This window comes from Nycticebus coucang, chromosome 17, assembly GCF_027406575.1.
Source record: "Nycticebus coucang isolate mNycCou1 chromosome 17, mNycCou1.pri, whole genome shotgun sequence".
Taxonomy (NCBI): Eukaryota; Metazoa; Chordata; class Mammalia; order Primates; family Lorisidae; genus Nycticebus; species Nycticebus coucang.
Window position 1 is genome coordinate 21,344,847 of NC_069796.1, and position 26,756 is coordinate 21,371,602.

The window sequence follows — 26,756 nt, forward strand, 5'->3', positions numbered from 1 at the left end:
TGAGTGAAATGAAGGCGGGAGAGATGACAGGCACAAATGGGAGGGTTGAGATGTGATGAGGAGAAAGCTTTTCTGGTAATGAGGGAATAAAAGGGCAAAGGAGAAAGTAGTCAAAGGGAGGAGCTTATGTTTCAGAAAAGACATTAGATTTTTTTCATCTCAGCACCTGTGGCTCAAGTGGCTAAGGCGCCAGCCACATACACCTGAGCTGGTGGGTTCAGATCCAGCCTGGGCCTGCCAAACAACAATGACGGCTGGAACCAAAAAATAGCTGGGCATTGTGGCTGGCGCCTGTAGTCCCAGCTACTTGGGAGGCGGAGACAGGAGACTCACTTGAGCCCAGAAGTTTGAGGTTGCTGTGAGCTATGATGCCACAGCACTCTACCCAGGGCAATAGCTTGAGGCTCTGTCTCAAAAAAAAAAGACATTAGATTTTAATGTATGGGCACTTTTTAAAAAAAGAATAACTTCAATAAAGGGAACAACTGCCTCGGCCTCTTTAGTAACGCCATTAGAGTTATTTTTGTGGCGTTCCTAGAATTTGCTTTTTGATCTGCTGGTGTCTTAGAAGTTTTTGCAGTCTTCTGATTTTTTAGTTAATGTTTGTCAAATTAATACAAGCACACAGCACTCTTTCTACTGTTGGCTGTTTCTTCTGCCATCCTTCAGGTTTCTAAATAACAGGCATGTAACAGTCATCAATGTTAGACATCATCTACTTATCTTTTTATGGTAAATAAGAGTTTAGTGTGTTTGCTCTGCCATCACTCTGCCTTACACACTTGTCCCCCACTCTTGATTTTTGGTCAAATCATTGTTCAGTTTTTCTATTATTGTGCCCTACAAACACTGCTCATAGCTGAAAGTTATTGTATATTTAATAATGATTTCCTTTCTTTTTAAAAAAAATACACTTTTTTTTTTTTTTAGAGACAGAGTCTCACTTTATCAACCACAATAGAGTGCTGTAGCATCACAACTCACAGCAACCTCCAACTTCTGGGCTTAGGCAATTCTCTTGCCTCAGCCTCCCAAGTAGCTGGGACTATAGGCACCCACCACAATGCCCGGCTATTTTTTCGTTGCAGTTTGGCAGGGGCTAGGTTTGAACCTGCTACCCTTGGTATATGGGGCCAGCACCCTAACCACTGAGCAACAGGCACTGCCCTGCACTTTATTTTTTAGAAGTTTTAGATTTACAGAACAATTGTGAAGTTAGAACAATACAAGAATTCTCCTTTATCCTGCACCCAGTTTCTCCCACCAACATCTTCCATTAGTATAGTACATTTGTTATAATTAATAAACAAATATTGATACATTATTAACTAAAGTCTATAGTTTATTCAGATTTGCTTGCTTTTTGCCTAATGTGCTTTTTTCTGTTCCAGGATTTCTTTCAAATACCACATCCAGGGTACATTTAGTCGTCTCGTCTCCTGCTCTTCTTGGTTGTGACAGTTTCTCAGATTTTCCTTTCAGGGACCTTGTTATTTTTTTCTGAGATAAAACATATTTTAATTTTTTTTTTCATTTGGTTGGTGCTTTGTAAAAAAATCTGTTGCTGGCTTGGCACCTGTAGCTCAGCAGCTAGGGCACCAGCCACATACACCAGAGCTGGCAGGTTGGAATTCAGCCTGGGCCTGCCAAACAATAATGACAACTACAACCAAACAATACCCAGATGTCGTGGCAGGTGCCTCTAGTCCCAGCTGCTCGGGAGGCTGAGGCAAGAGAATCGCTTAAGCCCAAGAGTTTGAGATTGCTGTGAGCTGTCACATGACAGCACTCTACCAAGGACAACATAGTGAGACTCTGTCTCAAAAAAAATCTATTGCTAATTTTCCCCATCTTCCTGTAGTGTCACAGTGCATTTTCCCATAAGACAACTCACATCAGATAATCTAACCATTCCAGGTATTTTCCTTAGAGCTCTCTGTCCTGGGGACTATTATTCTCTCCAAGCGAGTGTCCTCTGAGCTTGCTGTAGAGTTACCCTCGGACTTCTCTTGCTTTTAACTCTGGAATTGGCTTTACCATTCTCCTGAGATGTATCCCCTGTATGTTGGGACTCAAGCCTTCTTTTTTGGTTTATTTTCTTGTGTGGGGAAGCATATCGTCCAGTAGTTTCTTAGGTTAAAAAGAAGATACGGCAGAAAGCATTGTGAAAACAGCTTCAAAATACCTGCCTTTTGAGTCATGTTGCTCTAGTCTGGACTAGTCACCTTGTTAAGCTCATTACACAGTGCTGATCCTAAAGATTCCTCTTGTTTCTTGCCTGGGTTGTATCTTCTGCTTTCTATACCCCATATTTTTCTTTTTCTTGATGTATTCCCTCATTTAGGTAGATATACAACATAGGTTCTTGAGAACGAATGCATAGAAAATATATTTTGAGAATTTATTTTACCCTGATCCTTTATGGAGCAAAAACTGTCTACAGATCAGAAATAATTTTCTGTCTGGACTTTGAAGACATTGATTCATTGTCTTCTAGCTTCCAATGTTACTGTTGAGAAGCCATCCTGATTTCTGTGTGATCTTTTATACATTAGTTATTTTCTCCCTCTCTTTGGAGACCTGGAGGATATTCTTTTATCCTGTGTTCTGAAATCTCATGAGATTTGTTAGTATTTTCATCCTGTGTGTAGCCTTTCCATCTGTAAACATGACATTCAGTTCTGGGAATTTTCCTGAGTTATTTCACTCATTATTTCTTCCCTCCTGTGTTCTGTGTCTTCTTTTTCTGAAATTCCCTTTATTTGGATACTGAATGTCCTAGACTTATTTTGTGCTCCTATTTTCCATCTTTGTCATTTTGTTCTACTTTCTGGAAGTTATGTTTGTGTTTTCTGATCCCAGTTTTTAATAGCTTCTTGTTCTTGTTTCATAGATACAATCTATGTATCTCTCTGAGAATATTACTGGTAGTTTACATTTTAAGTTTTTTTTTCCCCTCCTCATTTCTGTTTCCATGTTATATGCTTTCCTCAGATATCTAGTAATGCTTAGATATCTCGTCATGTCATGATTAGCAGTGTGAATTGGAAGCTTGTTGGAAGCTCTGAGTATAGTTATGGAGCCTTCAACTTTGAGGACCATTGAAAATGCATCTCAGGCCATTTGTAAGGGGCTAAAAATGTTGGTATCTCTAGGTTTTTCCTTGTAGGCAAGTTAGATTCCTTAGAGAATACTTGTCCTGTTTCCTCTTTTTTTTTTTTTGGCTGGGGCTGGGTTTGAACCCGCCACCTCCGGCATATGGGACCGGCGCCCTACTCCCTGAGCCACAGGCGCCACCCATTGTTTCCTCTTTTCCTGTTTCCTACCTGCCAGGTAAAGATGTGGCTGCCCATCCTTTCAGGGTTTCAGCATTCATCCTTCAGTAGGTAACTCATCCCAGGCCTTAGTTATTTTTGGTAAAAATATCCATGCCCTCAGCCAGGCCAGTCACCTTCTAATGCAAAGACTACCTCTGTTGCCTTCTCTAGAGGAAATATGCTTCAGAAGTCTCCGGCAGCAGAGGAGAAACAAGGGATCTTCCTGATTCTCAGCTGTTGCCCAGTCTCCTTGTTTTGTGAACTATCCACCATTCTAGATGTACCTACTGTACCCGGTTGTGGAGACTTTTTTTTTTTTTTTTTTGCACTTTTTGGCCGGGGCTGGGTTTGAACTCGCTACCTCTGGCATATGGGGCTGGCGCCCTACTCCTTGAGCCACAGGCACCACCTGTTATGGAGACTTTTGAATGTTGTGTCATGTAAATCAGGTTGGTTTTCAGCTTTCCTGCTGCTAGTTTAAGTTTTGATTTCTCTTGTTTGCTGTAAGAGTTACTTCTTACCCATTGTTTTTCTAGCTTACAAAAATCTTGTTCTCTCCTCTCCTACTTTTCCTATATTGGGATTTTTTTAAAAGGAAAAATTCCTTATAATATAGGGTTAAAGAAGGATGTAGTTTGTTATGTATGGTCAATTTGCGATCTGCACCCAGAAATCTGTACATTAATCTTTTTAACTGCAACCATAGTATTCATCGTGTAGATATACCAACATATTCTTATCCAACCCTCACTGGTAGAATTTCTCTCCAAATTTTTACTTCACATACAATACAGTACTATTGTATGTATCTTTCCTTCCCTGCACATATGGAACTATTTACAGAAATTAAATTTCTAGGGTGGCGCCTGTGGCTCAGTGGGTAAGGCGCCAGCCCCATATACCGAGGGTGGCAGGTTTGAACCTGGCCCAGGCCAAACTGCAACAAAAAATAGCCGGGCGCTGTGGTGGGCGCCTGTAGTCCCAGCTACTTGGGAGGCTGAGACAGGAGAATCGCGTAAGCCCAGGAGTTGGAGGTTGCTGTGAGCTGTGATGCCGCAGCACTCTACCGAGGATAAAATGATACTTTGTCACTAAAAAAGAAAGAAAGAAAGAAAAAAGAAATGAAATTTCTAGATTGAATACATGCATTAAAAACTACAACAGCTGGGGGTGGCGCCTGTGGCTCAAAGGAGTAGGGCATCAGCCCCATATGCTGGGGGCGGCGGGTTCAAACCCAGCCCCAGCCAAAAAAAAAGAAAAAACCTACAACAGCTGCTGCCAAGTTGTCATCTGGAAAGGCCGTCCCAGTTTACTGTCTCATCATGTCCATTTCCCCACCTCCTTGCCAACACTTAAATAATCTTTGAAGTTTTTCCCAATCTGAAAGATTAAAAATGATACTTCACTGTTTTAATTTGCATTTCCTCATCACTACTGTGTTTGAACACCTCTGCTCATGGTTATGTGGTAGTTAGCCCCCACCAATAGCACCAATTAATTCTTACTTCCTTAGACTTTTTTTAGCAGAGCTTTTTACTGTATGCGTATATATGGAATTCATTTTTTTTTTTTTGTAGAGACATCGTCTCACTTTTTCGCCCTCAGTAGAGTGCCGTGGCATCACACAACTCATAGCAACCTTCAGTTCCTGGGCATAGGCGATTCTCTTGCCTCAGCCTCCCAAGTAGCTGGGACTACAGGCGCCCACCACAACGCCTGGCTATTTTTTTGTTGCAGTTTGGCTGGGGCTGGGTTTGAACACGCCACCCTCCGTATATGGGGCTGGTGCCCTACTCACCGAGCCACAGGCACCAGGAGAATTCATTTTTAAAAATCCATTTTACTGGCTGGGCGTGGTGGCTCATGCCTGTAATCCTAGCACTCTGGGAGACCAAGGCAGGTGGGTTGCCTGAGCTCACGGGTTTGACACCAGCCTGAGCCAGAGTGAGACCCCCATCTCTAAAAATAGCCAGCCGTTGTGGTGGGCACCTGTAGTTCAGCTACTTAGGAGGCTGAGGCAAGAGAATCGCTTGAGCCCAAGAGTTTGAGGTTGTTGTGAGCTATGACACCATGGTACTCTACCAAGGGCAACAAAGTGAGACTGTCTCCAAAAAAAAAAAAAAAAATCCATTTTACTTTTCCAAATGGATAACAAATTATCCCTACACTATTTATTAAATAACTCATTTTCAGCTCCTGTGGATTTGAAATATGACCACTGTTTTATATACTACATACTCATATATTTAGGGATTAATTTCTTGGCTATTTAATTCTGCTCAAGGATCATCCTAAATTACTATGGCTTTTATGCTTTTATTATGTTTTTATGTCTTATAAGGTAACTTATCCTTTCTTTTTTTTTTTTTGTAGAGACAGAGTCTCACTTTATGGCCCTCGGTAGAGTGCCGTGGCATCACACAGCTCACGCAACCTCCAACTCCTGGGCTTAAGCAATTCTCTTGCCTCAGCCTCCCGAGTAGCCGGGACTACAGGCGCCCGCCACAACGCCCGGCTATTTTTTGGTTGCAGTTCAGCCGGGGCCCGGTTTGAACCCGCCACCCTCGGTATATGGGGCTGGCGCCTTACCCACTGAACCACAGGCGCCGCCCGTAACTTATCCTTTCATTTTTCTTTTTTTTCAAATGAATTTTAGAACCAGCTTGTCACATTTCTAAGCTTGTTTGGGCTTTGATTGTATTAACTTTTAAAATATTCTGGTGAAAAACTTAACATTGATTGTTGTCATCCAGAAACATGATGTAACTATTATTCAGGTCTTTATTTTATTATTATTTTTTTTTTGAGATAGAGTCTCACCTTGTTGCCCTCAGTAGAGTGCTGTGGCATCACAGCTCACATCAACCTCAAACTCTTGGGCTTAAGCGATTCTCTTGCCAAAGCCTCCCAAGTAACTGGGACTACAGGTGCCTGCCACAAAATACAGCTATTTATTTATTTATTTTATTAAATCATAGCTGTATACATTAATGTGATCATGGGGCACCATACACTGGTTTTATAGACCACTGACATATTTTCATCACACTGGTTAACATAGCCTTCCTGGCATTTTCTTAGTTATTGTGTTAAGACATTTATATTCTACATTTACTAAGTTTCACATGTACCCTTGTAAGATGCACCATTGGTGTAACCCCACCAATCACCCTCCCTCCGCCCCCCTCACTCCCCTCTCTTTCCCCCTTCCCCCTATTCTTAGGTTATAACTGGCTTATAGCTTTCATATGAAAGCCATAAATTAGTTTCATAGTAGGGCTGAGTACATTGGATACTTTTTCTTCGATCCTTGAGATACTTTACTAAGAAGAATATGTTCTAGTCCATCCATGTAAACATGAAAGAGGTAAAGGCTCCATCTTTCTTTAAGGCTGCACAGTATTCCATGGTGTACATATACCACAATTTATTAATCCATTCGTGGATCGATAGGCACTTGGGCTTTTTCCATGACTTAGCAATTATGAATTGGACTGCAATAAACATTCTGGTACAAATATCTTTGTTATAATGTGAGTTTTGGTCTTCTGGGTATATACCTAGTAGAGGAATTATAGGATTGAATGGCAGGTCTATTTTTAGATCTCTAAGTGTTCTCCAAACATCTTTCCAAAAGGAATGTATTAATTTGCATTCCCACCAGCAGTGTAGAAGATTTCCTTTTCTCCACATCCACGCCAACATCCACATCCACATCCACATCCACATCTGGTCTTTGGATTTTGTGATATGGGCTAATCTTATTGGAGTTAGATGCTATCTCAAAGTAGTTTTGATTTGCATTTCTCTGATGATTAAGGATGATGAGCATTTTTTCATATGTCTGTAGACCATGTGCCTGTCTTCTTCAGAGAAGGTTTTCTTCAAGGCCCTTGCCCAACCTGCGATGGGATCACTTGTTCTTTTCTTGCTTATATGTTTGAGTTCTCTGTGGATTCTAGTTATTAAACCTTTGTCGGAGACATAACCTGCAAATATCTTTTCCCATTCTGAGGGCTGTCTGCTTGCTTTACTTACTCTGTTGTTGGCTGTGCAGAAGCTTTTTAGTTTGATCAGGTCCCAGAAGTGTATTTTTGAAGCTGCTTCAATTGCCTGGGGCGGTGGGGGGTCCTCCTCATAAAATACTAGTTCAGACGGATTTCTTCAAGAGTTTTCCCTGCACTCTTTTACTAATATTTTTATAGTTTCCTGTCTTAAGTTTAAATCTTTTATCCAGTGAGAGTCTATCTTAGTTAATGGTGAATGGTGTGGGTCCAGTTTCAGTCTTCTACCGGTTGCCAGCCAGTTCATGCAGAACCATTTATTAAATAGGGAATCTTTTCCCCACTGAATGTTTTTAATTGGCTTGTCAAAGATCAAATAATGGTAAGTAGCTGGATTCATCTCTTGGTTCTCTATTCTGTTCCAGACATCTACCCCTCTGTTTTTGTGCCAGTACCATGCTGTTTTGATCACTATCAATCTATACTATAGTCTGAGGTCCGGTAGCATGATTCCTTCTGCTTTGTTTTTATTTCTGAGTAATGTCTTGGCTATTTGAGGTTTTTTCAGATTCCATATAAAACGAAGTATTATTTTTTCAAGATTTTTAAAGTATGACAGTGGCGCTTTAATAAGGATTGCATTGAAATTGTATATTGCTTTGGATAGTATGGACATTTTAACAATGTTGATTCTTCCCAGCCATGAGCATGGTGTGTATTTCCATTTGTTAGCATTTTCAGCTATTTCTTTTCTTAGAGTTTCATAGTTCTCTTTATAGAGATCTTTCACATCCTTTGTTAGATAGACTCCCAAATATTTCATCTTCTTTGGACTACTGTGAATGGAATAGAGTCCTTAACTGCTTTTTCACCTTGACTATTGTTGGTATATATAAAGGCTACCGATTTATGAATGTTGATTTTGTAACCTGAGATGCTGCTGTATTCCTTGATCACTTCCAAGAGTTTTGTAGTAGAATTCCTGGTGTTTTCCAGATATACAATCATATCATCTGCGAAGAGCAAAAATTTGCTCTCCTGACCCTATATGGATACCCTTGATTGCCTTTCCAGCTATTTTTTTAGAGATGGAGTCTTGCTCTTGCTTGTGCCGTGTCAAACCTGTGAGCTCAGGCAATCCACCCGCCTCGCCCTTCTAAGTGCTGGGATCACAGGTGTGAACTACATCACCCGGCCTTATTCAGGTCTTTAATATATTTTAAAATATAATATATAAAAATATATTATAAAACATATTTTCTTATATTTTATAGCTCTATTTTTATTTTTAGCGGAGCATTATACTGTATGTGTATATATGGAATTCATTTTTAAAAATCCACTTCACTGGGGCAGTGCCTGTGGCTCAGTGGGTAGGGCGCCGGCCCCACATACTGAGGGTGGCGGGTTCAAACCCAGCCTCGGCCAAACTGCAACTAAAAAAATAGTTGGGCATTGTGGCAGGCACCTGTAGTCCCAGCTACTTGGGAGGCTGAGGCAGGAGAATCATCTAAGCCCAGGAGTTGGAGGTTGCTGAGATGCCCCGTCACTTTACCGAGGGCGATAAAGTAAGACTCTGTCTCTACAAAAAATAAATAAATAAATAAATAAATCCATTTTATGGGCTGGGCATGGTGGCTCATGCCTGTAATCCCAGCACTTGGGGAGGCTGAGGCAGGTGGATTGCCTAAAATTTAAAGTTTAAAATTTTTTTCATACAAGTCTTGGATATTTTTTGTGACATTTATCCTCAGATATTACAAGGTTTTTTTTGCAGTTTTTGGCCAGGGCTGGGCTTGAACCCGCCACCTCTGGCATATGGTACTGGTGCCCTACTCCTTTGAGCCACAGGCGCCGCCCAGATATTACAAGTTTTTAAGATTATTATTAATGAAATCACTTTATTTGCCTATATAATTTCCTAATTGGTTAAACTTGATGTGTAACAAAGCTATTATATTTGAAAAATCTATTGATTTTTATTTGCTGATTTAATAATTGACACCTTATAAAACTCTTTTATTAGTTCTAATAATTTTTTAGTTGATCCTGTTCTATATAGATGATCACTTCATCTACAAATAACCTTAGTTTTCTTTCATTTAATCCAATATCTATACTTACTTTTTTGTCTTTTTTTTTTTTATTGAATCATAACTGTATACATTGATATGATCATGGGGCATCATACACTCGCTTCTTTTTTTTATTTGTCTTATTGCACTAGCTAGGGCCTCTAACAAAATTACAAATTCATTTGACACTGGTATGAATGATGTTGAATATAGTACTTGCTGTGGGGTTATGTAGTTAACTGCTATGATTTGAATGCGTCTCCTAAAGTTCGTGTGTTAGAAGCTCAACCCTAAATGCAACTGTGTTGGGAGGTGAGACCTTATAGGGAGGTAACAGGTGATAAGGGTGGAACTCTCACAAGTGGATTAACATAATTTTCTTGTGAGCGAGTCTTTTATGAGAGCAGGTTGTTATAAAGTGATCCTGATGCCAAAATTGATCTTGGCCCCTTGTGCTCTCATTTTCACATTCTCTCTGGCCCTTGTGCCCTTCCACTATGGAATAGCCCTCCCCACATGTCAGCACTCTAGCACTGTGAGCTAAATAACTCTTTGTATTCTTTGTAAATTATTCTTTGTAATTACCCAGACTGTGATATTAATCGTAAGAGCAGGAAATGGGCTCAGACATTAGCCTTATCAAAAACAAATTTCTTGCTATTTCTAGTGTAAGAATTAGGAATAGGTATGAAGTTTTATTAATTTTTTCTGGATCCACTGGGATTTTTCTTCTTTTCTAATCTTATGATCTTGAGAAATACATCAACAGATTTGCTAATGTTTCATCATCTTTACATTTGTTGGCTAACTCTTACTTGCTCATGATATGTGGTAAGTCTTATAACTGATGAATGTGTGATAATTTTATTTATATGTGTATTAGAAGTTTTTACTAAAATATAAGTTGGAGGGAGGCACCTGTGGCCCAGTGGGTAGGGTGCTGGCCCCATATACTGAGGGTGGGGGCTTCAAACCCAGCCCTGGCCAAAATGCAACAACAAAAAAGCTGGGCGTTGTGGCAGGCACCTATAGTCCCAGCTACTTGGGAGGCTGAGGCAAGAGAATTGCCCAGGCCCAGGAGTTGGAGGTTGCTGTGAGCTGTGTGACGCCACAGCACTCTATGGAGGGCGATAGATTGAGACTCTGTCTCTAAAATAATAATAATAATAATAAATAAATAAAATAAAATATAAGTTGGTAGTTTATCACTCAGTTTGCTGAAGTATATTTGTATGTAATACTAGGTAAATGTGGTATTTTTAGTGTAAGGGTTTTATATTCAGATTTCAGCAGAATTTTATTTTGCTTATGTAAATTGATTTTATTAATAGATCTACCTGTTCAATTGCTTTTTAAAATTTTATTTATTTATTTTAAAATTTATTTATTAGTAATGGGGTTTCATGAGTGGAGGCATGAGCCACTGTCGCAGAATTGTCTTGTATATGTGGTTGCCATGTATTTTTTTTAATGTTTTGAGGGAAAGATATTTACCTGGCCTGTCACAGACTATAGAGTTGGACAAAAAGATATGTGGGAACAACAGGATAATTTATTTGTTTTGTTCCCTTACTTTGATGCTCTTTTCTCCCCTTCATTAGTAGTTAAAAGACTCACTGAATTTGGTTAGAAACTCAGCTCTTCCAGTTATTAGCTAGTAATTTCATAGTTATTTATCCTCTCTAAACCTTCATTATTCCATCTGTAATCACTGAAATTTTAGCTATTCCATTTAAGGCTGGGCTGATAAGACCCTCAAGGACACCCACAGATTGATAGCTTATATATATTTTCAGCAAGATGAAAGCAAATTACACATAGCTATTATTGAGATACAGCAAATAGGTTTTATTTGGACTTCGGATTTTCATGGACTCACACATTTCTGCCTATTAAGTCCAATGGGCAAATGGTGAGCCATGCCATTACAAAAAGACACATGCCAGACTACTGGCATGCTGACATAGAAAGACAGTTTACAAAGCATATTAAAAGCCTGATCACGTTGGGCACAGTGGTTCATGCCTATAATCCTAGCACACTAGAAGGCTGAAGTGGGAAGGTTGCTTGAGGTTTGGAATTTGAGACCAGTCTGATGAAGAGTGAGACTGCCATTTCTAATAAAAATAGAAAAAACCTGCTGGGCCTGGCAGCTGGTGCCTGTAGTCCCAGCTACTCCAGAGGCTAAGGCAAGAGGATTGTTTGAGTGGAGGAGTTTGCCATATTATGGTGCCACTGCACTCTAGCCAAAGTGACAGAGCAAGACGGACTGAAAAATAAAGCAATCCGCCTTCCTCAGCCTCCTGAAGTTCTGGGATTGCAGGTATGAGCTACTGCATAGCGTCAGGGCTCAGGGAACTTGATTATCAAGTTACTCGGGTAAGGGTTGAGTTTCCTTGCTTTCACTAGAACACAGAGACTAGAACAGCTCTGTTGGAGGTAACTTGGGTGACTGAGAAGAGACCCCAGTTAGCCAGGAAAAAAGGTAACCTAGCCAGTGAGCTGCTTGGGCTGCAACTGCCCTTAGTTCAGGATGTCCTTGAGGGCAGGGGGTGTTTCAACTTAGCAAACTCGTCTAGACTTTGACGCGACCCTAAATCATGGAACAAAAGAAGAAATGGGCGTCTTGCTTCCGGAACTTGCCTGGTGTGGACCCTGCAAAGCCCTCTCCATGAACCTCACTTGACGATCCGTCCTCTTAAGCCAGCAACTCACTCGCGCGCAGCTCCCGGATATGCCCTCCTCTCAAAACTCCATGAGTTAGCTGTGGCCGGACTAGACAACTGTTCCTTTTCTCTTCCCGTCAGCACCTCCAGATGGACTAAACAGCTCGGTGGACTCCCTGCTGTCTGAGCTTAGAGTCTAGCTTGCAGGTTATCTTAAGCCTCTAGTGACTGTGGCACTGTGCTGTGTGATTTATCTGCTTTACTGACTAGTTTTTAGGGCAAGTAGGTTTTTAAAATAATCTTGTCATATCCAGGCATGGTGGCTCTTGACTGTAATCCCAGCACTTTGGAAGGCTGAGGCGGAAGGATCACTGAGGCCAGGAGTTCGAGGCTGCAGCAAGCTATGATCAGCCTATTGCACTCCAGCGTGAGCAGCAGAAACAGACCCTGCCTCAAAAAAAAAAAAAAAAAAAAAAAAATGGCCTCAGCTGGGACACTCATCCTTTTAGGTACTTTCAAGCTACCAGTCCCTGGTTCCCACCTTTTATCGAGTCTTCTATTTTTTTCTCATAGTTAGAAAGCTCGCTGCAGTTAGAGGCAGCTTTTTAGAAATGCAGCCCGAAGCAGGAGCGTTTATGTCAGTGACCCTCCAACTCTGGGGCTCTGTAGCACAATACCATTCCCAGGTTCACGGCTAACTCCGACGGAGACCCCGACCCTCGAAACGAAATGAGACAGGAGAGTCTTCGTAAAAGTTGGAGGATTCATTGCTATCAATGTCCTTCGGGGGTAAAAGCAAAAATTCAACCAAGGAAAGCAAAATTACGAAGGTCCTTACTATTCTATCCTCTTCTCTCTTGCAAACTGCAAGGCCAGCGCCCTGCAGACGCCTCGGGCAGGGAGCGGCGGGGCGCGGCCCGGGCGGCGCGGGCGCGGCGGCGCGCACACCCCTCTCGGGCGGACTCGGGTCTGCAGGCCCCGCCTCCCTCGGGCCCAGCTGATCCCCGCCGCCCACTAGGCCCGAAACCCAGGCGCCCGGAGTCCCTACGCCCTCCGTCTCCCGGCCCCGGCCCCGGGGCACGCCCCATTGCGGCGGGCGGCGGGCTCGGCCGGCGGATCCGGGCCGGGGCCGCGCAGCCTCGGGCCGGCGGGCGCCGGGAACAGGAGGCGGGGCGGCCCGGCCGGGGGGCGGAGCGGCGGCCGCGGCCGAGCGCCCGCCCCCCGCTCGCCCTCCGCCGGCCGGCCGGCGCGGTCATGGAGGTCTACATCCCGTCCTTTCGCTATGAGGAGAGTGACCTGGAGCGGGGATACACGGTAGGCGAGGGCCGCGGAGGGACAGGGCCCCGCGAGCCAGGCCTGCGGCGCTGCGCCTGGGCTGTCCCCGGCCGCCGCTGCGCCTTCGCAGGGTCCCCTCGCTCCTCTCTCCCCTCCCCCGGCCCGGAGGAAGGGCCGTGCCCTGCCGCGGTTGTCAAGGAAACGGGCGCCCCTCCCTGGCGCGGCGGCCGCGGGCGACTCCTCGGGCCCCCGGGTGCCATCCCTCCCTGCTCCCGGCCTCGGGGCAGAAGCGCGGGCAGCCCGGCGCTTGGTCGCCGCGCTCGCCTTTTTCCCCGCCGCCCGCCCTCTGGAGATGGGCTCCGTTCGCTGCCAGCACAGCTGCCCCCTTAGTCCAGACTCAAGTAGCTTCGCTGCAGGTTCATGCTAGCTTCCAAGTTCTATACAGTTCGTTCGGCTAGAAAACATGTTACTTTTTAAAAATTATCATTTGTGGCTGTTTATTGGCCAAAGTAAACAGATGTGTTGATTTTAGATGGTTTCCAAAGTTTGTTTTTCTTTTTTTCCAGTTGTGCAGTGCCATGAAATTGCAAAATCAGTCCTTGTTGGGCACTTGTTTCATAGATGGGGCTGTGGTCGCCCAGAGATGTGAAACTGGACCCCTGCTCTTAAGAGCGAAGGCTAGGGCAGTGACCAGGGCACGGGCTCTTTTGGGTAACAAGTTTATTTAGTGAACTGTTGCTGTTGATTTCTCTTGAATTTAAACATTTTGACCTAGATAGCTATTGCTAGTGGGGGAGATGTAGAAGAATCCTTGGAAGAATTATTTCCACTTGTTAAAGAACGGGTAGTGTTGGAGAGCATTTGAGGGGAGCAATCAGAGGTTTTTTTTTTTTTTTTTTTGGTAATTTATAGCCAGTTAACTAACTTGGCAAAGACCAGTTACTTTACTCTGGCAGAGAAGTATTTTAATCCATCTCCCCCCTCCTCTAAATATTACTGGTATTTGGTGACAGTCTATAGGGCCCATAGCAAGGACTATACCATGCTCTCAAAGGAAGATTTGGAATTAAAAGCAGTGATTTTAAAAAAAGTCCAAAAAGTATATAGGTTTTTAGAATTAAGTGAACTGCTGGGTCCAAGTGTCCTGAGATAAGTGCTAACTTCAAGTACTTTCCATGGGGGAGGAGACTGCAGGGAGAGGGGAATGGTGCCATGTGGTGGTGGTTATTTATGTAAATAATCTTTTCCATCGCCTTAACATTTGCTTAAATATTCTGTATCTTCTTAAAAAAACAAACAAAACTGAACTTAAATTTGAGTCCACTCAAGACTTTTTTTTCTTGGTTGCTTTATCTAAGTCTCCTAAGCCTAAAACCTTCCTGGTATCTCACCTCTCCCGTCAGCATCCTCAACAGTCATGGATGGGCTACTATTTGGGAGGCTTTCCTTTGGGATCTGAAGATAAAAAGGCCACTTGTCAGGGGCCTCGATTTTCAGAGAGAAGATGAAGTTGGTCTCAGTAGTCCAAGCTAAACGTTAATTACCAGAAATAAGCACTTTGAAATAGATCATAATTAAGGCTCATTGCCCATTATTGACTTTCTTCTACTAGAGGATCTGTGCTCTTTAAAAGTTTACTTGAGGCTGGGTGTGGTGTCTCATGCCTGTAATCCTAGCACTCTGGGAGTTCAGCACGAGTGCATTATCTGAGCTCAGTTCTAGACAAGCCTGAGCAAGTGTGAGACCTCCCCATCTCTAAAAAAAAAAAAGAAAATAATAAAAATAACCAAGCTACTTGGGAAGCTGAGGCAAGAGGATCCCTTGTGCCCAAGAGTTTGAAGTTACTGTGGGCTATGATGCTACAGCACTCTATGGAGGGAGACAAAGTAAGGTTCTGTCTCAAAGAAAAAAAAAAAACCCTAACTCATTTAGTTTTGGAGCCAAACTATTAAAATATATTTTGGGCTTTTTTTTTTTTTTCCTTTGTAAATTTGTGAAGCAGTTGTTAATCCTTCCCCCCCCCAGCAATTAATTTTATAATTGTACAGCAATGGATTCTTTCAACAAATATTAACTAAGCACCTGCTGTGTGTGTCTATTCTAGGTGCTGAGAATATAGCAGTGAGTAATATTTCAGTGTAAAAGAAATTTAAAAGATATCTCAGTTTTTAAAATAAGAAACTGGTAAAATAATGCATACCTGAGTAAAAAAAGAAAACAAAGTGATTATGTTTGTGTTTAAATTTAAAAAGCACCCCAACAATAAATAAAAAAACAGCATCAACAAAAAAAATTTAAAAAGCATTACATCTCATTCTAACAAATTCATTGATCAGATGTTAAAGTAGAAACAGATGGTTTCTCCTCTCTGCTTCTAGTCTCACGCTCCCAGAGATGAAGTACAGGGATCTGTCTTAGAGGTTTTTTCCCCCTACACTCTGAAAACATATTCTTTTAAAAAAATAAATGGCAAGCTTTCAGAACTACTGTCATCTTACAGCTTCTGGACATCTTTCAGTGTTGATGTGGAGAGATCTGCTTCCTCTTTCTATCAGAGAAAGGCTCTTCCATACTAGGGTACCATAATTTGTTTACCCAGGTCTCTGTTGATGGCCCTTGACACTTGTTTCTAATTTTTAGCAACTGTATTTAATGTTAAAGTAAGAGGCCTTTGTCCATACTTTTTTTTAATGCCAACTGCTGGGATTTCTGTAGAACATTAACTAGAAGTGGTACTTCTAGTCTTTTAAGGCTTTTATAGATGATGTGTAATTATTATTCAAAAAGTTTATACAACTCTGTGCCCCATGTACCAATTTATTTCCTTCATAGAGGGAATTTTTAGGCTCGGCGCCTGTGGCTCAGGCAGCTAAGGCGCCAGCCATGTACACCTGAGCTGGGAGGTTCGAATCCAGCCCAGGCCCACCAAACAATGACGGCTGAAACCAAAAAATAGCCGGGCGTTGTGGCGGGTGCCTGTAGTCCCAGCTACTTGGGAGGCAGAGCCAGGAGAATCACTTGAGCCCAGGAGTTGGAGGTTGCTGTGAGCTGTGACACAACAGCACTCTACCTAGGGCAACAGCTTGAGGCTCTGTCTCCCCCCCCCCCCCAAAAAAAGTGAATTTTTGCCCTTTAGGCATTTGAAGATTTGCCCTGGACTTGTGCTGTGTTGGTCCGCATTTAAAAGATGGAAAGGTTTTGTTCCTGTCTTTAGGGAATCTCACCCTGTCCAGGAGCTGCTCAGAGCAAGACAGGAAGGGTTAGGGTACTCAGGGCCCTCAGTGAGGGGACAGTTCTGTTCTGCAGAGTGGCTGTGCTGGGGTGGAGGTTGGGGTGCCTAGAATGCTGACTTTGAAATCTGGTTAGATTTTTGCTGGGATTGTGAATTTTAGAAAGAGGAAATGCAAAATGTTATTTCCAAAAAAAGGCATTTTAAAACTCAGATATACCAAAAGGGGTGGGGGCACTTCTAAATCAGTTTCCTTTACAAAAAAGTAGGAAAGGAAACTGTAGCAAAATGCAGATGAAGTCAATGGCACTACTTCCTGGGAAAGCTTTTCTTTCCTGTTGCCTCCCCACCCCCACCCCCCATAGGGGGATAGTTTACTTGTTTAATACCTGTTTCCCTGCTAGGCTGTGTACTCCTTGAGGCTAGGAATAGTGTTCATCTCCACTGTTGTATCTAGTACAGGACCAGTCACGTAGTAATAACTCAATACAAATCTCTAGAATAAATAATAAGTGATTAAATCTTAGTAGGAGGAGAAAATCAGAAAAGCTTTGGTCCTGAAGCATGGAAGCAGCTCACTGGGTTGGGTGGGGCTGGGTTCAGATTGCAGACTGAGAGTTTGAGTAAGTAGCAGGGATTGTGCAGAGTGATTCCAGGAGAGAAAAGGCTTAGCTCACTAGTCTTGAGGGCTGTAAAGGGAGTATGGACTTTAACCTCTGGCAGGGTGCCCATGCTGAAAGGTTTCAAGGAAGGAAACAACATGATTCGCTTTGCATGTAGAAAGATGACTTTCTTAGTTCCTGCTACTAGGTAGTTTATAAACAACAGAAATTTATTTCTCTCAGTTTTTGGAAGCTGGGAAATTCAAGATCAAGGTGCTAGCAGATTGTGTCTCCTGAGGGCCCCTTTTCTGGTTTATAGATGGTGCCTGCTTGCTGTGTTCTCACGTGGGGAAAGGGACAGAGATCTCTCTTGGGCTGGGCATGGTAGGAGGCCAATGTGGGAGGATCCTGACTGGCCTGAACAAGAGACCCTGTCTCTACTGAAAGAAAAATTAGCTGGGTGTGGTGATGCATGTGTGTGGTCCCAGCTACTCCGGAGACTAGGGCAGAAGGAATGCCTGAACCCAGGAGTTTGAGGTTGCTGGGAGTTAGGCTGATGCCATGGTACTCTACCATGGGCAACAGAGTGAGACTCTGTCAAAAAAGTTATTTTCCTTGGATCTAGTTTATAAGGGCATTGATCCCATTTACGAAAGGCTCTGTCCTCATGACCTAATCACCTCCCACAAAACCCTTCCTTCTAATCTTATCACTTGGGGTTGGAATTCCCAACGTGTGAATTTGTGGGAGACACAAATAATCTGACCATAGCAATGGCCCTGAAGCCCTTGTCATTTAAGAGACACTTGCAGATGACTGACACTTGCAGATGACCGGGAGGGAGAGATGAAGTCCTGAACTAAGGCTTTAGCATCTCCAGTACCTGGGAATCAGATGTACTGCAGGAGCAGGGAGACTTCATTGCACACCTGCTGAGTTTTTGGGGATGAGTACAGGCATTTGATTCTGAAGTTCGGGGTAGATAAAGGTCTGGGTTAGAAATATGGCTCTAAGGGGACATTCGGTGTAAGTAATGGAAACAAACAAACAAAACACCTGCAGAGTAAAGGAGGAGGGAGAACCAAGGGTAAAATCTTAAGAGTTTACATGAGGAAAGATGTCCCAGCCCAGAATCCAGAAGGAGAAAGAAACCTAGGGGTATGAGGCTGGAAAAGGAAGGTGGAGACTGCTTTATGAGAAAGTACTTAGCAGATTTTGCTGAGGGGTCGTACAAGATGAGGGTGGAGCGCACTCAGTCTGAGACCTGCGAATACTAGTACTCATTTGCCAGTTTAGGCTGGTATTTTTAATTTTAAGATACATCGTTGGCGAAAACAGTAAAATTAGAATTTCTACTTAGGTAACAACACAAAAGTTTGAATGTATTAGATTTCAGTTTTCATAACAGTAAATATCCAAGTGTGAATTAGATTCAAGTCCATTTTAACTAACTGTCTATGACTGACTACATATTTGTTATGCTTATACAAATATATCCTCTTAGGATCTGGAATCTATCCCTGATTTATTTGTTGTATGCTTAGCAATATATTATGCTCTTTAGTACATAAGGAGCTTTATATATACCCATATACCCATATTGTGATATATGTAGTTTTAAAGTTTTCATGAATTAAAATATAAAAATTGAACAATGTAACAAACCACCATTTTCCCATTACTCACCTTCAGTATTTTTCAATTCTTATTTTATTCACCACGCTTTTTTCCCCCATCTCTCTCTCATTTTTTTTTTTTTTAATTCTGGAGTACTTTAAAGTAAATTCAAGACATAATTTTACCTGTAAATATTTCACTATGAATGTCTTGACAGGTAAAAACCATATCCAAAATGTAAATATTACCACAAAATTATCAATACCTAATATCCAATTCCCAATTGCTTTTGTTGTTTTTAACATAACCACAATGTAAATACTTCCTTGGAATTAACAAATCCAGTAGGGCGGTTGTGGCTCAGCGGGTAGGGCACCCGTCCCATATATTGAGGGTGGCGGGTTCAAATCCAGACAGGGCAAACTGCAACAAAAAATAGTTGTGGTGGGCGCCTGTTGTCCCAGCTACTCAGGAGGCTGAGGCAAGAGAATCGCCTAAGCCCAGGAGTTAGAGGTTGCTGTGAGCTATGACGCCATAGTACTCTACTGAGGGCGATAAAGTCAGACTCTGTCTTTAAAAAATAATAATAATAATTGAGTAGCACTTCCATGGTCGACCACCTCCCTACATGACCACCCCCTTAAGTTGATCTGTATTTTCGTAGGCTGGGCATGCACCACGTGTACAGATCAGTATTGTAGGCTTAGTTCTTTACGCTGATCATCTCCTCATGTTGACTAGTCTGTTAAGGTCCCTTGGGTGGTCAACCCACTGAGCTTCTACTGTACTTGCATTTTATTGTTACAATGTTGCTATTTTATTATATATTTGTAAGAGTGAGGCTAAGAGGTTGAGGGAGTCTAGCAATCCGAGAGCGGTCCTCCTGTCTCCCTTGCTTTCATCTTCAGAGTAGCTCTTACCTGGTGGCAAATGGTGACAAAATTACAACCTTTTAAAAATGTTTATATACTGCAGCATCCAGAAGAAGAGAGGGCATTTTTTTTTTTTTCATAGGAAAGGTACTTTTTTACCCAGGAGCAAATAAATCTCATCAATCCCCAGTTGGTTTCTCAAACAATCCTACTGTCAGGACAATTCAGGGGAATATGCCAATTTTCTGAGGCCAGGATTATCTGCATCCATCACTGTGGCAAAAAGGATTCTTCAGCTTGATGGAGTTAAAATAGTTAGGAAGGGCTGGCAGCAGGTCAGTGCATTTCTGCCACCTAACCCCTCCGGCACCACAGTGGGAGAAGGGCAGCAGGATGTCAGTGAGACCACAGTGACCACACAGCATCTTTCAGTCATCCATGACCAGCGTGTACGATGAAGGCGGCCTTTGTTTGGCAGGGAGATGGCTGGCCCTGTGCCTCATTTGTGGTAAACTCATAGCAGAAGCCCACGTTAAATATTTGCTGAATGATTAAATCAAGCATGTGTAAGATAGGTTCCTTATTCTTAAGGACAAGAAATACAACTGGAAAACATTCTCCTTGACCATTAGCAAACTTAGAACAGTGCATTCATTTAAAACTCAAAATAGATACAAGAGGATTGAATTTTGGAAATGTGGTGCTTAGGAATTTGAGGGCAGAAGTAAGTTTGTTTTCATTGAGCTAGAAATATGTTTTAGTCTTTTAGTAGTTATTTTGAAATTTATGTATTCTTTCAAAATAAGCTTTTAATTTTGAAATTATTTTAGATTTGCATAAAAGTTGGGAAGTTAGTAGAGAGAGTTCCTGTATATCCCTCTGTTTTCCCCATTGTTAATGTAACCATATTAACCAGGCTACATTCGTCCGAATCAGGAAGCTAACAGTGGTTCGCTGAATCAGGAAGCTAACACTGGTTCGCTGCTATTAACTAATCTCCAGACTTTGTTTGACGTTCACTAGCTTTTCTGCTAATCTCCTTTTTCTCTTCCAGGATCCAGTCTGAGATACACTTTTGTATTTAGTTTGCTTTGATCTGATACATTTTCAATTTGTGGTTCAAATTGTAGCATGCTATTTCTCAAAAACGAGGCAGATATATTATTATAGATGAACTTGTACAGATTAAATTAAACTGTGGTGATTTCAGATGCTTCCTGGGTGGTTTTTGCCATTTGAGCTTATTAATAATATCTACCCATGTATGATGGAAGCCCACATTGCCTAATGGGCAGAGGCACAGGCTGTGGTCTCATGCTGTCTGCATTCAAAGCCTGCCTTCAGGATTGATTAAGAGGTCAAGGCCAGGCACCGTAGCTCATGCCTGTAATCTTAGTACTCTGGGAGGCTGAGGTTTGTAGATTGCTTGAGCTCACAAGTTCGAGACCAGCCTAAGCAAAGGCAAGACCCTGTCTCCACTAAAAATAGAAGAACTGAGGCAAGAGATTGCTTGAGCCTAAGCGATCAATAATTCGAGGTTACTGTGATCTATGATGCTACAGCACTCTACGCAGGAGAACAGCTTGAGACTCTGTCTCAAAAAAAAAAAAAAAAAAAAGAGGTCAAGCTACTTAAAATCCCCTTGTGCCTTATTTTTCCTCATCTATAAAAGAGGATAATCTGTAAAAGAGTACCTATCTCATAGGGTTGGTTTGGGAATTAAATGAGATAATGCTTATAAAGGGCCAGGAATGTTTGGCCTTTGTTTGTATTTATTATTTCAAGTAGGGTCTTCTGTGAAGGGTACTTATTTTTTTTAAAACTCTTTCATATAAATAAATAATGTGAAAAAAATTTCAGGAGAAACATTTGTTATAAAAAATAAACTCTATGGGGGCGTTTTTTTTTTTTTTGTAGAGACAGTCTCACTTTATGGCCCTCGGTAGAGTGCCGTGGCCCCACACAGCTCACAGCAACCTCCAACTCCCGGGCTCAAGCGATTCTCTTGCCTCAGCCTCCCGAGCAGCTGGGACTACAGGCGCCCGCCACAATGCCCGGCTATTTTTTGGTTGCAGTTTGTCCAGGGCCGGGTTTGAACCCGCCACTCTCGGTATATGGGGCCGGCGCCCCACCGACTGAGCCACAGGCACCGCCCTCTATGGGGGCGTTTTAAAACAAACTCATTTGTTATAAAAAATAAACTCTATGGCTCAGTGAGTATGGCGCTGGCCCCATATACCGAGGGTGACGGGTTCAAACCCGGCCCCGGCCAAACTGCAACAAAAAATAGCCGGGCGTTGTGGGCGCCTGTAGTCCCAGCTACTCGGGAGGCTGAGGCAAGAGGATCGCCCAAGAACTGGAGGTTGCTGCGAACTGTGATGCCATGGCACTCTACCAAGGGCAACAGAGTTAGGCTCTGTCTCAAAATATATATATATAAATAAAAATAAACTCTATATAAATAATTTGACATAGGAACAGACAGTACTTTAGAAACAATTATATATAACCTACTGGTATTTTTATTGTGATTTTCAAACTTCTGAATTGAACTGTGTTCAATTAAGTTTCCGTTTTCTAGCTTTATTTACTGTTTATGTTTTTTCCCTCATGATCATAAGGGCTAATATATTTACATAAATGAATAGAATGTAGTTAGAGGTCACGGAGATAACACATTTTCAGCCTTCTTCCTTCTTTTCTGGGCCTCCCCCTGTATTAGGTTCATGCTTTGCATTCTTTCTTTCTTTATTTTTTAGAGACGGAGTCTCACTTTATCGCCCTCAGTAGAGTGCTGTGGCGTCACAGCTCATAGTAACCTCCAACTCCTGCACAGAGGTGATTCTCTTGCCTCAGCCTTCCGAGTAGCTGGGACTATCGGCGCCCGCCACGACACCCGGCTATTTTGTCGTTGTTGTTGTAGTTTGGCCAGGGCTGGGTTCGAACCCACCACCCTCAGTATATGGGGCCGGCATCCTACCCACTGAGCAACAGGTGCTGCCCATGCTTTGCATTCTTTTTTTTTTTTTTGTTTAGAGACAGTTTTATTTTTTTGCCCTGGGTAGAATGCTGTGGTGTCACAGCTCACAGCAGCCTCCAGTTCTTGGGCTTAGGCGATTCTCTTGCCTCAGCCTCCCGAGTAGCTGGGACCACAGGCGCCCACCACAATGGCCGGCTATTTTTTGTTGCAGTTTGGCTGGGGTCAGGTTTCAATCCGCCACCCTGGGTATATGGGGCCGGTGCCCCACTCGCTGAGCCACAGGCCCCATCCCATGCTTTACATTCTTAAGCTGGTTTTCCAGTACATGTTTAGATTTTTTTTTTATTTATACTGTGTGTCTAAAAAACAGATTCCTCCCTTTTCCTTAAACAGATTACCCCGTTTAAAATGTAGCTACAGTATTAATCACTTAAAAGTGAGCAGTATCACAAATATTAAACCATTTTTATATCAGCTCATTATGAATTTGAGTATATAGCATAACTGATATAGTTCAATCCATTTTTGTAACTTTTATCCCATCTTTATTCATTTTCAAGTTGGGTGTTAGGCCCTTGACAAAACCTTAGTAGTCTTTGCTTTTAATATAACAGCATATTCCCAGTACTTTTACATTCCCAGTTCAGATTTGGGATTAGCCATTTCTCTAAAGATCCTTGACAGCTTTTAGTGGGAAATGAGATTTAGAAACCACAATCTGATTTTTTTGTCTGTTTGTTTTTTTAAGACAGGGTCTGACTTTCTTGCCCAGGCTAGAGTGCCATGGTGTCAGCTAGCCTACAGCAACCTCAAACTCCAGGGTTCAAGTGATCCTCCTGCCTGAGCCTCTCGAGTAATTGGAGCTACAGGTGCCCATCATGATGCCTGGCTAATTTTTCTATTTTTAGTGGAGACAGGGTCTCACTCTGGCTCAGGCTGGTCTTGAACTCCTGAGTTCAAGCATTCCTCCCTCCTCAGCTTCTCAGAGTGCTAGGATTACAGGAGTGAGCCACTACTCCTGGCTAGTACTTTTTTTTTTAAAGAGAAAATACAGAGGGTGCAAAAGTGTGCATGTATACACATTTTAAAAAGGGAAAAAACTACATTAAATTTGTAATGTTCAAATCATGTTTGACTTCTGCAATTATAAGAGGTACTCAATTCAACTTGTATTCATCATTTGTTATTGCTATATATTGAATATTACAATTTTTTTTTTTTTTTTGAGACAGTCTCATCATGTCACCCTCGGTAGAGTGCTGTGGCATCACAGCTTACAGCAACCTCTAACTCTTGGGCTTAAGTGATTCTCTTGCCTTAGCCTCCCAAGTAGCTGGGACTACAGGCACCTGCCACAATGCCTGGCCATTTTTTTTTAGCTTTTGGCTGGGGCTGAGTTTGAACCCACTACCTCCCGTATATGGGGCTGGCGCCTTACTCCTTTGAGCCACAGCGCCACCCAGCCAACCATTTTTTTGTTGCAGTTGTCATTGTTGTTTAGCTGGCCCAGACTGATTTTGAACCCACCAGCCTGTGTGTATGTGGCTGGCGCTGTAACCACTGTGCTTGGGCTTTAAGCCTGAACATTGCAATTTTAATATAGATTTTTCCTTCCTTAAAATGTGTAAACATTTTTTTAGCACCCTCCATATATGATAAATTGAGGATATCAGAATTTTTTTCTTACTCTATTCAACTCTAAATAATGAGATCCAGAAAATATGATTAAGTATAGGATTTATTTGAGTGCAAAACTTGAGGACAGCCGCTTGGGAAACACGCTCCAAGTGAATGGGGTTAGCTCCAAATGAAGGGGGAGCTAAGGTTTCACTTAGGCCAAGACTGGGAAGTTTTTTTTCCATATAAGACTAGTGCCTACATCTCAGCAATTGCATTGGTTACAGATTGCCACATTCCAAGGAAGATTGTTACTCCAGGAGGAGGGATAAAGATCAGAGGGGGTCTTATCTCTGGAGCTGCTTGGTCTTCCTAGTTATTTACAGAAAAAAAGGCAGAAGATGCAGCTGCGTCCCAAGTGACTTAGGCTGCACAGCCACATTTTTCTGAAGTCTCAGAATGATTCAGTGTTCCAACAACTTTAAGTTTGAATTCCTTCATTTCACACTCTTAGTCTTCAACTGAGTCTTTTTCCCCCTGCACTGAGGATCTTGGATGTTGAGATTGGTAGAATTTGAATATCACATGATTAGTAATTTGTGATTTCATATAAGCATAAATGTATCTTAATTAGAATACCGGTACTGCCGTCAACAACATGATTACTGAATACAATTTACAAGTAAAAAGGTGTTTTCTTCTTAGACCTATTCCACTAGGAGTTTACATTCAAATGACTGTGTTTTAAGATCTATTGGATTAGTTCTTCTCTGCTTATTATCACCAACTACCTACTCAGTTCCATTTTATTTTGTATTTTTGGGTTTTTTTTAAGAACTAATTTTGTTTTATGCCTGTGCAAGGTACATACGTAATTCCAAGTCAGGTACACCGCATCATGGTTGTCTGCTAAAATTCATCTTCGGTTTGTGCCCTTCTTACCCTGTTTCCTTTCCCTTGCAGTGATTACCATTATAAAAAATGTTATTGCCGGGCGTGGTCACGTGTGCCAGTAATCCCAACATGTTAGGAGGCTGAGGCAGGAGGATCCCTTGAGGCCAGGAGTTCAGAGATACAGCAAGCTATGATCATGCCATTGCAATTCAGCCTGCTAGGAACCAAAGTGAGACCCTGTTTTAAAAAATAAATTTAAAAAAAGAGGTATGGTACTGTCACCACCACTCCACTGATAACGGAGAATTAATTTTTCTTCTGTGTGGAGAAGAACTCGGCTGCTAGTATATTTAAGGGATCAAAAGATGGAATGTAAAAAATAATCCCTAACGTGTGTCCTATGTCAGCGGTTCTCAACCTGTGGGTCACGACCCTCAGGCACTGCATTAAAGGCATTAGGGAGGTTGAGAACCAATGTCCTATGTCAAGAAAAAAGTTATGGGGCTGGGCTGGGTGCGATGGCTCACGCCTGTAATCACAACACTTGGGAAACTGAGGCGGGTGGGTTGCCTGAGCTCACAGGTTTGAGACCAGCCTGCGCCAGAGTGAGACCCCATCTCTAAAACATAGTGGGGCGTTGTGGCTGCTGCCTGTAGTCCAGCGACTTGGGAGACTGAAGCCAAAGGATCACTTGAACCCAGGAGTTTGAGGTTGCTGTGAGCTAAGACACCACAGCACTCTACCAAGGATGGCCAAGTAAGATTCTGCCTCAAAAAAAAAAAAAAAAAGAAAAAAGTTATGCGTTATCCTTCCATTAAAAAAATACAGTATATTAAAAATACTATTGCATTTGTAGCCCCCCACTCCTTTGCTTAGATAAACAATAGTATACTATAAATAAGCCATTTTCTTCCACCTTGCTTTTTTATGACTTAACAATATATCCTGGAGATCACTACACAGGGGCATGTGTGAAGATGTCTTTTAATACAGGCGTACCTTGTAGATACTGTCGCTTTGGTTCCAGACCTGCAATAAAGTAAACATAGCAATTAAGCAAGTCACATGAATGTTTTGATTTCCCAGTGCATATAAAAATTATATTTATGCTGTGCTTTAGTCTGTTAAGCATGTGATAGCATTAGATCTAAAAAACCTCTACACAGTGTATATACCCTAATTTAAAAAATACTCTATTGCTTAAAAAAAGTGCTAATGAGGCTTGGTGCCTATAGCTCAGAGGCTAGGGCGCCAGCCACATATACCTGAGCTGGTGGGTTCGAATCCAGCCTGGGCCAACTACAACCAAAAAATAGCTGGGCGTGGCGGCGGGCACCTGTAGTCCCAGCCACTTGGGAGGCTGAGGCAAGAGACTTGCTTAAGCCCACGAGTTTGAGGTTGCTGTGAGCTGTGACATCCCAGAGGCCAACATAGTGAGACTCTGTTTCAAAAAAAAAAAAGTGTTAACGATCACCTGAGCCTTTAGCAAGTCAGATTCTTACTTGCCCCAGTGTTGCTGGCTACTGACTGAGCGCGGTGGTGGTTGCTAAAGGTTGGGGCAGCTGTGACAAAAAAAAAGAACAGCGACGTTTTCTGCATCAATGGACT

The 26,756-nt window shown here is 42.2% G+C and overlaps 1 protein-coding gene across 2 annotated transcripts in view; it reads left to right on the forward strand.

The window, feature by feature from the left end:
* The first annotated feature begins 13,165 nt into the window (after positions 1 to 13,165).
* The window catches only part of SNX24 (sorting nexin 24), a 158,059-nt gene continuing 144,468 nt past the window's right edge, over positions 13,166 to 26,756 (forward strand). The window contains exon 1 of one of the 2 annotated variants that reach the window (XM_053566707.1): positions 13,166 to 13,376. In XM_053566707.1, coding sequence (XP_053422682.1) covers positions 13,317 to 13,376 — 60 coding nt within the window. In that variant the 5' untranslated portion in view covers positions 13,166 to 13,316. The remainder of the gene's footprint in view (positions 13,377 to 26,756) is intronic. The other variant, XM_053566708.1, reaches the window with a different exon arrangement.